Source organism: Quercus robur, chromosome 8, assembly GCF_932294415.1.
Source record: "Quercus robur chromosome 8, dhQueRobu3.1, whole genome shotgun sequence".
NCBI lineage: Eukaryota > Viridiplantae > Streptophyta > Magnoliopsida > Fagales > Fagaceae > Quercus > Quercus robur.
This window is the reverse complement of record NC_065541.1, coordinates 55,650,547-55,663,592: the sequence shown is the minus strand read 5'-3', so window position 1 is coordinate 55,663,592 and position 13,046 is coordinate 55,650,547. Positions and strand designations below refer to the sequence as shown.

At 32.5% G+C, this 13,046-nt stretch overlaps 1 protein-coding gene across 2 annotated transcripts; it reads right to left on the bottom strand.

Moving 5' to 3' along the window:
- Positions 1-6,278: 6,278 nt before the first annotated feature.
- LOC126697141 (uncharacterized) lies at positions 6,279-12,852 on the bottom strand. Of its 2 annotated transcripts, none has more exons than XM_050394007.1 (6): positions 12,699-12,852; positions 10,503-10,671; positions 8,521-9,347; positions 8,238-8,443; positions 6,817-6,989; positions 6,279-6,684 (listed from the first exon to the last, which is right to left on the bottom strand). In XM_050394007.1, exons 2-6 carry the CDS (start codon positions 10,634-10,636, stop codon positions 6,579-6,581), a joined length of 1,446 nt encoding a protein of 481 aa, XP_050249964.1. In that variant the 5' UTR covers positions 10,637-10,671; positions 12,699-12,852; the 3' UTR covers positions 6,279-6,578. The 2 variants fall into 2 exon arrangements, with proteins under 2 accessions (XP_050249964.1, XP_050249966.1); XM_050394009.1 differs by lacking the exon at positions 12,699-12,852 and adding an exon at positions 11,602-11,624.
- Between the last annotated feature and the right edge of the window lie 194 nt (positions 12,853-13,046).

The following is a 13,046-nucleotide window of genomic DNA, read 5'->3' as shown; positions in this document are numbered from 1 at the left end:
TATATCCAATTTTTTGGTGCAAGGGAGCTCAAAACTGGACCAAATATGGACCAGGTCCACCATCTCAGGACTTTTGATGGTGGCTTCACCACCACCCTTGGGGGAGACATAACCTATATATCAAGGCCGGCTCGAGATGCATAAAGGAGACTAATGGGCCTTGAACGCACATTAGTACAAAGGTGGTAATATGCACCAAGATCTCTCTCGGGTTTCCAAAAATTCTAATCAAATATTTCTTTAATGTTTCTTGAATTGTTTCCTTAAATATTGGATATTATTTACTAATAAATTGATTGAGGTTTTCTTATTTTGTTTGTTAGAGTGTAATGGTTTATGGTATGATAAGTTCATTGTAATTAGTCTAGATTCAATGTAATAGGTGTGAGCAAAATAATTTTAATCTTACTTGTAATGCAAGTAAAGTATTATAAGGTTAGTCTCTCTCTCTCTCTCTATATATATATATACACACAATTCAAGATAGTAAAGTGTTAAATTACCGATTGTCCCAAAAGCATGGTGAATTTAATCACTTAATCATAAGTCTAACCCTCTCTCACTTGTGGGACTAAACTTCCCCTTAATAAGTGGAGGCCCAACAAGTGGGAATTTAACATTTTAAATGGGAGATAAGGCAAAACTAGGAATTAAACTCAGGATTTTCTGCTTTGATACCATGTTAAATTAACAATTGTCCCAAAAGTTTAAACTATTAGAAAATAGTAAATTTAATTACTTAATCATAAATCTAACATAAAGATGTTCATGTTCAAGGGTTTTTCACTATGAATGTAATTTGCAGGCCAAACTACTTTCTCTCTCTCTCTCTTCAATCTCACACTTTAATTAGTTTTGTTTTATTGGCTACTACCTTGGAGGCGCAAGGTATAAATTTATTTTTTGGGTAGATATGGTACAACTTGGTGGATAGGATAATCATGTTAAAAATGAGGAGAAAATTATTTCGTCGTACTGTAATTTACAGTTGAAGTTGTTGAAAGGGGGCACTGGAAAAAATATATAAATATATATATATATATATATATATTCTAACGCTCGAATAACTGAATAAGTACAGTACAGAAAATTTAACAGTTGATTTGAGGGACAACTACCTGCTGACATCTCAGAAATTCATGATCAAATTAATATCATGAATTTGCAGAAGCAAAATGAGATTTTTTTTTAATATATTATATTTTTGCTAATTTCGAAGCACTCAATTCTGTGGCAACTTTAAGAATTTTATCCACAAGGTTCATTGAAAAATATAAGTTAAAACAAAATTTAATTAAAATAAAACTTGACTATATCGAGTTACTAACAAAAAAAAAAAACATGTAAATACATAAAATTTTACAATTTCTTTCTACAAATTTTCATATTTTGAATCATTACAATCCCTCTGTGTTTCCTAAAAATTAAATTATATAAAGTTATATCATGTTTGTACTATACATGCACACATTCACATACATCACAATTCACACACAAAAAATAGGTAAAACGAAAAACTGACCCTTTAAGTTTTTTTAGATTTCATTTCAGTCCTCTAACTTTCAAGTTTGTTCAATTAAAACTCCAACAACTTTTGTTATATGTTATGGTTAATTTTTCAATTTCATAAATTTTTCTTCAAAATTTTTAAATTAAAAAAAATTCAATTGATGATTGAAAGATATTTTCCAGATTTTTTTTAAAAAAAATTTTAACAAAAATTAATGGAAATGCCTTAATTGAATAAATTTGAAACTTAGAAGGCTGAAATGAACGAAAGTAAAGTCAGCATACTGAAATGAAATCCGAAAAAAGTTAGAGGGTCAGTTTTACATTTTAGCCAAAAAAATTATTTAAAAAATGTCCATAATCAATATTAAACATACTCACAACTCACAAATATTCACTCTTTATTCTTAGAGTGGAAGATACCAAGATAGTCAGATAATTAACTGAGATGAGATTCATGAGAGAGAGATCTATATGATCTGTACTGGTTGGTTTTAAGATGACTGATTTGTGTTGTTTTAGTTTTAAACTAGGTTGGCCTGTGTTATTGTTTAATTTCGAGTTGGACTAATAAGTGATTAAGATATATAAAATTTAAGTCGGTATTTAAAAATATTTTTTAAAGTAAAGTAGGCTAATAAATTTTTTTTGTTATATATAATATTTTTATTTTCAAGTCAGGGGGTTCATTTGAACCCCCTGAACAACACTTACCGCCGCCCGGTCCCACCTTGAGTTACTGGGGAAGAAGCAATGAATTGTGTCCACTGAATGCGTATCTACTGAATTTATAAAGGCAATAACTACAGTAGCTAAAAGAAAGGTGTAATAAGACAAAATGTCACGTCCATCTCGTGGAGATCATGATTACCTAATTACTGCTGCAGAGGGAACGAAGTTGTTGAATGTTACTTCAGAACCTAGAAACTGGCTGAAGTTAATTTTTGCATTTTAAACAAGGTTTAATGTTAGGCCTTTCTCAAAAAAACCCAAAAAAAAAAAGGTTTAATATTAGACACAAGTAGAGCTGGTATATTAGATGGGTCGTGTTTCTTGATGTAATATAAAAATTTTACTTTAATTTAATCTAAATGTATATATGTGTGAAATTCTCATTTAGAGACTTGGGAGATGTTTGGTACACTCACTTTTTTTTTTTTTTTTTTGAGAAGAAGAAGATTTGGTACACTCACTTAAACACACATTTTCAGTTTTTAAACAATATTATACACATTTCCATATACTTTTTCACTCACACGTATTTCCACACATGTTTTCAAACAATAAAACACATATTTTCAAACACATGTACCAAACACCCCCTTAAACCCCGACCTTTGTCCTTCACCCTACAAGAACTTTGTACTTGAAGAATAACTATCATATCAAGAGTGTGCGGTAATTAGATGGATCATGTTTAACGGTGCTTTTTGGGCAATTACTAATAAACTATTTTAGGACAGTTTTGACATAATTTTTATAGAAAATATAATAGCCATCAAAAAAAATTAATTATATATTTTTTTCATAAAAATATTCTAAAACTATATCTTAAACTAATTTCTCTTAGAGCACCCATTAACTTTTCCCATTTTAGATTTTTCAATATATTTATACTCCAAACTCCAAATCTCTCTCATCTTCCACTTTTCACCTTTCTGCTGGGATGTCAATTTTCCATAACCACTAAGTAAGAAAACTCATGCATTAAACTTCAATTGCTATTTGGGATTTCAGCTTTATGCCTGTTTACAATTTACTTCATACAGCTCATCCTAGTTGTAACTTTTTTAATCTTCACTCTGAAATTTGAGACATGTGAAAATGCTCTAAAGTCTAAAGAGAGGACATGATGATCCCTTCAAGGATACTCAATTAAATTTGAACCTTAATATTATTATTAAGAGAGAAGATTAACAGTTTCATATCTTTTTCTAAGAGCTAATTATACTTTACTCACATGTAACTGTTAACAGATATAGAAGAAGTTCAGAGACAAAATGGTGGTGTTCCATTTAACACACAAAGCCAGACTGCAAACGGTGTCATTTATTAATGTTTATGGTATAACATGAGAAGTCATAAATCCAGTCAATACGGCAGCGTTTAAAGCATTAGCAATTAACTGTTATTATGGCCATTGTTAATCTGTTATTAGGTGCGTGATTAGCGGGTTCTATTGTAACTGTGCAACAGCTAATTCAGCACAATAACCTTATTTAGTTTTATTATTTCTGTGTAATCTCTCTTGTTTATATTGTATATAAATACTTGATTTGTAATTTTTTTTTAATACAAAATAGAAATTTTATTCTAAGTGTATATATATATATATATATATATATATGTGTGTGTGAAATTCCCTCCTAGAGATTTGAATCCCAACTTTTGCCTCCACACCTACAAGCACTTATATTTGTAGAGTAACCATCATACCAAAAATGTGCGGTGGTAATTTGTAATTATAATCAATCAATTTCTTTTCCTCAAAAAAAATTAAAATCAATCAATCAATTTCTATCTCATATCTCTCTCTCTTCATCATTGTCACTTGTTAGATTCTCAAGCTTTTGTGAAAGATTCAATCTCTATTTTCAATAACTTTAGTCAAATTTGATTTGTCCACTTTTGTTTGGTTGGTATCAAAAGATTTTGGTAACTCGTTTACTAAATGCAAGACAAAAAAAAAAAGTTAGTTTATTTAAAATAAATAAAAAACTAGTTTTATTTTTTATTTTGGAATAAAAGTTTTGTTGATTTTTTGGAAAATGTGAGACAAAATACAATAAGTTTTTTACTTTTTACCAAATTGACTATATTTAAAAAGTTGGAACTTTATTCGACTCGATAAATAACATAATCGACTCATAATCAAGTCTCTTGCAACACTGAAACAAAGATCACTAGTTTAAATGTTTTCTTCCACTTCTTTTTAGGGCCAAAATTCACTTAAATAGCTGTATTTTTAACTCACCTAAGATTTAACTATATTTCCTTGGACAACATCACATAAAGTACAACTTTTTAAAGTATAGTTTAACAAATATTGACCCAAATCACGTGTAGATGAAGTGTTATTTACCCTTATTAAAATTTAACAATTGGGCTGGGTAGAACAGCAACCTTAACAAGAAACTACCACCTAAGTCAAGTGCTATGGTTGCCCACTACAATTCTATCTTTTACTCCACGACAACAAAAATAAAATAAAAAATAATAATCAACTACAAGAATGGAAGAAGTTGTTCAACAACAATTCACATTTACCCTCTTTCAGGTTTTCCTTATAGTTGTAGATGGAAACCAAGATCAAAATTCTTGCCTTTGCATGGGTTGGGAAATGCAAAATTAGCAACATGGTCCTTTTTTCATTTTTAATATTTTAAATATCCTAAAGTGAGATTATTAGCGGGGTCTACAGTACTCATGTCTGCTATATCAACCTGTAAATTGTAATAATTAACCGAACATTACAACTTATATAACCCTAATGCTGCTACCGGGTACATGAACTATGGACTCTAAAAATAAAAGTTATCAAAGAACTTTTGAATCAGATAATGAAATATATATATATACATATATATATATATATATATTTATATGAGATTAGTTCAAGATACAGAGTTACACATTTTATACACCGTAGATTCTTACTAAATCTAAGGGTGAGAAAATCACCCTCTCATGTCATTAATGTATAGTATTAATTTCTCGAATTAGCTACTTTTACTTAAATTCCCCACATTTAATGCCTCACACTAATCAATCATCTTCCCCTCTCCTCCCATACCGATATGGTGGTATTATCATTTAGTTTTTTTTTTTCCTTCCTCATCTGTCCATTTTTGTTAAAAACAAGTTAAAAATTGTGTATAGTGAAAGAAGCGAGTAGGGTCTGAATATTGGGTTTTGAAATTTTGGACACTACTAATTTTAGTTTTTATTTAGTCTTTTTATTTTATTTTTCTTAGTTTGGTGGATTTGAAATCTAAACAGCAAGCTACCCATACAATAAAAATGAAAATGGACATATATGGTTTTGGGTTTTGACAATGGATGTAAGAAAAATATAGAAATGGAGAAAAAAAAAGAGGGGAGAGAAATTTATTTAGGTGGACTGGTAGAGGAGAATATTAATATAAGGAAAACATTGAAGTGGTGGGTTACTGCAGGATTCTTAGAAGCATCTAATACATTTTAGTTAACAATAACAAAAAATGACAAAAAGAGGCTATCTTTCTTGTGCAAGAAAAATAAAATCTGCAACTTAAGAATGTTGAGAATAGGCACTTGTGCAAGGTTAGGGATGAATTAATTAAGAGAAAGAAAGAAAGTAGAAAAGAAAATAATATAATATTCTCTTAAATTAATTAGGTTAGTTAATATAGAAATCAATTAATTTTAAAGATGACATTGATTATAACGATTTTCTAACCATTAGATTTCTTAAAAATCTACGGTGTATAAAAGATGTAACTTGAATCCATCTCATATGTGTGTGTATATATACACATGTAAGGTTAGAAAATGGTACTACTTAGCAATGACTAAAATAATTCAAAAACAGACAGCAATGACTTGATAGGATCCAGCATAGGTCACAATGATATGCAAATCAAACACAACCAACATATCCAAATTATGTCAGCATAATAATTCCAAAGAGCCATCACTTATGTACACACATCCTTTGTTTCCTTTCGTAGAAATGCCAGAAAAAAATGAAAGTTGTCTGGTGAATGGAGATTTTTGTCCCTTCAAGGAAATCACCCAAGAACTATGCTAGCTCACTTTATTGGTAGTCTCTTGGCATCGTATTACATAATTTAGTACCATCCTGTTAAGGATTGATAAAGTGATATCTCCTTGGTGTAGTCCATATGTTCAAGTGTCCTTAAATGGCCAAAACAACAGGGAGGGGAAAAAAACCATCAAACTAAAAGAAAGCCAACCACACAACTTTAGATTTACCCAAGTGGCATTTAAGCATTATCTGGCAGGTACATTCTTCATCCATGACACGGTCGGGGAAAAAGAAAATCAAAAGAACTACACTAACAAGGTGATTATTCAGACCAAAATTTCACAAAGGCAGCTATAAATGCTTTAATTGTAGCCAAAAGTGGATTAGTTTCCGGTTTGGCAGCTTTGGTTGTCCCTTCCCAAGATTCACTGCCAAAAAAATAAGCAAAAGACAAATCAATGATTATATATGAGCCCGTTTAAATGCTCAAAATCTGCGAATAATAGAGCATTACATATCTAAGTGCCAAATTTCAACATGGGTTTACTAGAGATGCTTACAGGTTTATTCTATCTAAAGTTGGATTGCTTCCTCTCTGGGAGTTGCCACCATGTAGATCAGCTTTAGGTTGATTAATGATGGTCTCTGGGGTATTTTCATCTACACCGCTACTGCCAGTACAAGTGCCATCAAGAATCTTGATATTGTCATTTGGAGTTAGAGCATTAACAGCCTGCAAAAGCATAATTAATGATAATTCATAACATAAATTTGCTAAGATATGTTTCTTGTGCATAGTAGGTGTATCACCTCTTCAGTGAATAAATTAGTTTCAGCTAAAGAATGCCAATGGGTAGATTTTGATCATTATAGAAAGAGAATATTCAGACAGCATAGAATTAAAAATTAATTAATTTATTTATTAAAAAAAAAAAAAAGAGTTAATCAGAGAGATTAAACGGACAGCAGATTTGCAAGATCATTATGTTCTTACACTGGATAACTACCCCAAGCTACTTTGAAAAGATATAACATGACAAAATTGACGACCAATATCATGGGCACATATATCATGGGCGCTTCAAGGCATTGTTGTTGGGACCCAAACAAGCACAAGCACAAGGCCTAAACATCTTATTTGGAAAATCTTGCTAGATAAATTGATTAGAAATTTCAGGCATTAACTAAATATTCATCAAAATTTTACCACGCAATTTCAGAAAAGCACCACATGCAAACATTTTTCAGACCCCTCAACATCAAGCAAGAAAAAGGTGAATATGAAGTGAGGCATCAAAAGGTTTTATAGAAAAGATAACTATCTAGGAAGTGTTGTATATTTTCAACTATAGGTATAAATTTAGGGGTTACTAGGGAGTCTAAAAGACATTGTCATTCAAAGACGAAAAATGATAAAGATAATAACTTGAAGATGATATCATTTTTATTGAAGCGCTGCAAATGCCTATATATGCAAAGCAACCTTTAAGCATGAGCTAGGCACTAGATACAAGCACCAGACTTGTTTTATAGGTAATTACACATCAACCCAGTGGGTCTTAAGCCCACAACCTCACCCTCCACCTTGCTCTTACAAAGGAAGGATGCGGCATTTGAGCTAGATCCCATTGGCTAGATACAAGCACCAAACTGAGATGATCACCTAAGAAATTTAAGCCTCAAAACTAGATTAATATCTATAGCATAATTAATGCTTGAACAAATAAGACTACCAACAGGTGGCAATTTTAAATTTTAAATGCAGAGTTCCCAGAAGGTTTAATGGTGCCTAATGATTAATACTTTTCTCCTCACTTGTGTTTCACATATATGGCCAATAGAAAGCAAATAAATAAATCAGCAATCCTGATTTCATTTACAAATCACTAACAATACAGTTTTGCAAAAATTAAGAATTCTAAAATTTTTCACATGCATGCACACGTGCAAACATACATGTAGAAGTGAACAAAAGATTCACCTTAGCTCCAGTCAGATCCTGGCTGTTCTCAGACGACTGGGTTCCAAAATCATTACTGGATACTTTAGCTTCAAGGACTTCAATGCTCTGAGTATCATGCTTAGTATCTTCTCCAGGGATTAAATAATTTGAGCTTTCCAATGATGGCTCTGAAAGATCTACTACTTCCTTTTCCACTGAACCTGAATTTCTCTCAAACAAAATACCTGAAAGGATTGCACTGCTTTATCATTTAACAAAACAAAATTCTGTGTGGAATTCATTTCATCAGATAGAAAATTACCATTGCCTGGTTCCAACTCCAGCTTTCCATTCTCTTTTTGTCCTGCAGGATTATTTAAAATTTTTGATTCTCCTAAACTCCCACCCAAGCTATCGGTTGTCTTAGTAACACGCTGTAATGGAAAGGTCTCTACTATAACATCTGCTACTATAGGATTTACTTTAGCCTTAGATGCTGCCAGTTCTTCAGTGTTCCTATCTGCTTCTGAAGGTTCACCTACTTGGTAGTCAGTACATGTCAGCTCAATAGAGTTTTTGTTTTTAACATCTAGCTGGCTGTTGTCAAGCATCCGATTTTCTGGTTCAGTGAAATGCCCATCAGAAAAAGAGACTTGCTCTTCATTTTCTATTGTAGGAGTTATTTTGGCCATTGGTGCAGCCCATTCTTCCTCAAGATGTTTCTCTGCTTCAGAAGGTTCATCTACTTGCAACTCGATACAAGTTGATTCATCAGATTTTTTGTCTTTTACATCTACCTGAGTTCCATTTACAATTCGCTCAAACATCTGATGGTCAGGTCCAGTATCATGCCCATCAGAAACTATGACTAGTTCTTCTCTTGTACCCTGGTGATGATTGGATAAAAGATGAGTTTCATTGGATATTAGTGATGGAGGAATTTGAGGTTCTGTAGCCATTGAAAAGAGTGGATCTTGTTCCAAGAACCGATAACTGCTCTGCTCCTCTGGACTTAACATAGCAGGGCCCAGCACTCTATTTTCCTGGATTATATCTCGAACAATCTCCCGTACTGTGTAGAAAGACCCACCAACTTCCTTGTGAGTGAGATTAAGTGATGGAAAACTCCCATTGTTTGTCTTTTGATACCTGCAAGCAAGTTTACCAAAAATAAAGGGTATAATCAGCTTTTAAATACCTATTTTCAAGAGCACAGCAAGTGGAACCTAGAAACTTGAACAGACTTACAATTTACAAAAACATGCAATTAATTAAGTAAAAGAAAACAATTTGCAACTTAATAGGTTCCAAAGAATCTAAACATAGACCTAGATACAAAAAAAAAAAAAAAAAAAAGCACCTTTAGGTTACAAATAATCCTTTTAAAAAACAAAATGTATATGTCCTATGAAATATCCACCAATAGAAAACCAGTCCTACAAAACAATTTTTGGATAAGTCCAGTCCGACAAAACAATTTATTGTAGACTAATATAATAAGCAGTTCTCCAATTTCTCTTTTGTAATAGGTGAATTTGCAAATTTCTGTATGTACCACATTCACATTATGAATCTTCTAATTAACTTATAATGATTTCATCACTGCAATGAAGTCTCCAATGGTCTCTAGATTCAATAGCATATCCACACTCCACAAATAAGTGTGGAGGGTAAGTCACAGGTTCAATCCATTTGCCTATCAATAAAAAATGAAGTCTCCTGGTTAAATATGAAACTAAGTATTACCGAATGCACATGTTATTCAGTTGAACTCCACAATCAAGCTTAACAATAGCTTATATTACTAGATTTTCAGAAAAAAGAGCCACTTTCTTATAATTAGTAAACGGATGCTTATGAAAAGTCTCACTTCAAAGTTGGTCTTAAAGCAAAACAAATGATATCATTTTGCGTTTATGTATCTACGTAGTTTAGTGTTAGTTAAGACATGCTACCAAACCTACTTTCCTTAAATTTCCCCCAAAAAAAAAAAAAAATTTTAATTAATTAGCAGGTGGTTAGAGTCAATCTCTGATTTTTATGATAAACAATCAAAGAAACGACCCACAACTCAAATTATCGGTAACTTGTCACATCTTGCTCAATTACTTTGTCAGCTCCTGCAATTAAGAGATGATAATAATATATTACAGCATAAGAGAAAAATATACTAGAAAAGAGCGTGCACCAGATTCACTTTTTGAAAGGATAGAGGGAGTGGTGGGAATGATTAGGGATATTTAGAAAATGAATTTATACCACCTATACCATATTCTGAATAAAGGGAAACTATAATTCAATTACTTCTTTATAAAGGATTCAACCATTGCCTTCCTCTCCTCCTTTGAACGCCGAATCCGAGACTTCCTCCCTTCAGACTCCTTCCCTTTAGCTAGGGCAAAAGTTTGCCCAACACAGCCAACCTTCACAGCAAGCATGATGTTTAGAAGCGTACTGCCTTTAGCATGCAAACCTACATGCATCACAACCAGTATCAGACAATTGTGTTCACAAAAATCTTCCTTTCCTGGCATGTGTAAGCTAGAAACACGAGAAATCAAATAAGCATGACTATCTAAATGCAGCCAAAATATGAAGATTTTCCTTTGTAGAAATTTATGGTACAGGTTTTGAAGGCCCTGTTCATGGCCTCTTTGTAGACTAGTCAGGCAGTCATGTCAGCAGATAAAATTAGTGAATGGACATTCTACAGACTCCACGCAGAGTTTCAAGATGCCAACTTTCAATACTAAGTCATGTAAGTCACAACTGTATACTTTATTTTAATTCTCATGTTAACAAAAAGTAATGAGGGTCATTACCAGAACAATAGATTATCCAATGATCATCAAACAAAAAATCCTCCAAGATAGATCCGATTTGAAAACATCATTCAATGTTATACAAAACCCATTCATGTGAAATACAAATACAATTGTGCATGGAAAAAAATATATAATAATTGGATAAAATAGTAATTAAAACGGTGACAGGTGTCCACATCATTGAACACCAAGAGTTAATTACATATGTGCAACCACAAGCTTTATATGAACTATCGATACATAATTTAAATGTTAGGCACGTACACAAACACTCACGTGCAGACACACACAAAGATCTAATATTTTATTTTTTGGGGTGCACTTGATTTTGCCGTCATCTATTTATAGTGTCCTCCTGGTCGGTAAGTAAGTTCACACAAGTAACACAGAGAGCATCTTTCTAAGACTATTTGGAGCTTCCTGCCTTTATGCAGTTGCATTGAATATGAAAATATCACAGGTAAAACTTCTCCTTTTCTCTTGGCCTACTTTTCTTTTTTCTTTATTTTTTTGGCTTGATAACTGAAAAACCATGAAGCATTAAACAAAGAATTCAACCTGGAATCACTTGTTATCACCTTTTGAAACTGATCTCCAATCAGTTTGTGTATAACATTGGCCTTTTTCCTCTCTACAGGGTGGACCTTGCCGGTGTCATGTTCGAGTATAGTACTGAATTTTAGTCGATACACCATACATTGCAGAAATCAGTAGCCATAAAACAAAGTGGTTGAGAAATGACAACAAAAATTATCCTCTTTCACTACATAGTCCTCCATTAGCAAGGGTTACACTATATCCTCTCAATGGACTTTCACTCTTTTTGGCTTATCCCTAGAACTTCCCCACATTAATCAAACCAAATTGTTCAGGTAGGCTCAATTGAGTAGATGTAATTACTTTTTCATGACCCAAAAACAAGTTTCCAAAATTTCCAAATTCTAGCTCACTCAATCATCTAAATGTACTCAGCAAATTAACTAAACATGCTCAAACTTTAGCGCCAATTATATGAGTTATTTCTTCCAACCAAAAATTCAACATCCCAAACAAATGTCAAGTAGAAAGAAAAAGCAACATAACAATCATTTAGCACGTACAAGCCCAAAACATCATCCACACCACAGCACTACATGAAGAAATTTTAATAAGTCAAAATTTGTAACTAAAATGAGGAATTGACAATCAGAGTCACATATAGTGGTTGAAATCACACAGGATAAGACCCAAGCCAAATACTTAAAAATGAACAGACCCATATATGACCCACAACACAAAAGAGGTAGTAATAAATAAATAAATAAAGAAACAAACACTATTAGTCTAATGCTTACAATGAATTATTATGTGAGGCAGGACCAAAATTGAGAAAATGATAACAGAATTAAGCACAAAAATAGAGCTCGAAAGTGATAGGTTCAATTCCAAACATGAATACACTCAAAAACACAGTATAGTTACCAGACCCAAGTATAATCCACAACAAAAAAGAGGTAAATTATAGGAAACCCAACAACCAAAATCGACAAAAAAAAAAAAAAAGATATCAGTACGATGCCCAGATTGAATTTCAGCTGAAAAAAAAACATATGGGGGGGACAAAACCAGGAAATGATACACACAAAACTGAAGCTTAGCAGCAAAGAAGTAATGTAGGTGAGAGTGAAAGTAGTACCTGGACATGGAAGAGAGAGAGAGAGAAAGAGATTAGAGGCTTTTGGGGTTTTAAAAAACCCTACTGACAAATGCGAACACGGTGAAGAGTGTAAAAAAAGGGGTTAGAAAGTAGTGAGCCTGAGTGTCTGTATTCTGTAACCCATAATTAAGCAATTTCCAATTCCAATTGGTCCAGAGCAAGGCAGGGCGGGAGTTTGGTAATTTTTTTAAGTTTGGGGTGGTAAAAAGGGAAAATAGGGTACTCATCTTGGGCTTTCATTTGGATTTGAGTTTAGGCCCAATTTGACATTGAATCATTTATGATTTATGAGGTAGCTTCACGAGTTGATTTTTGTTGTTTTTTGAT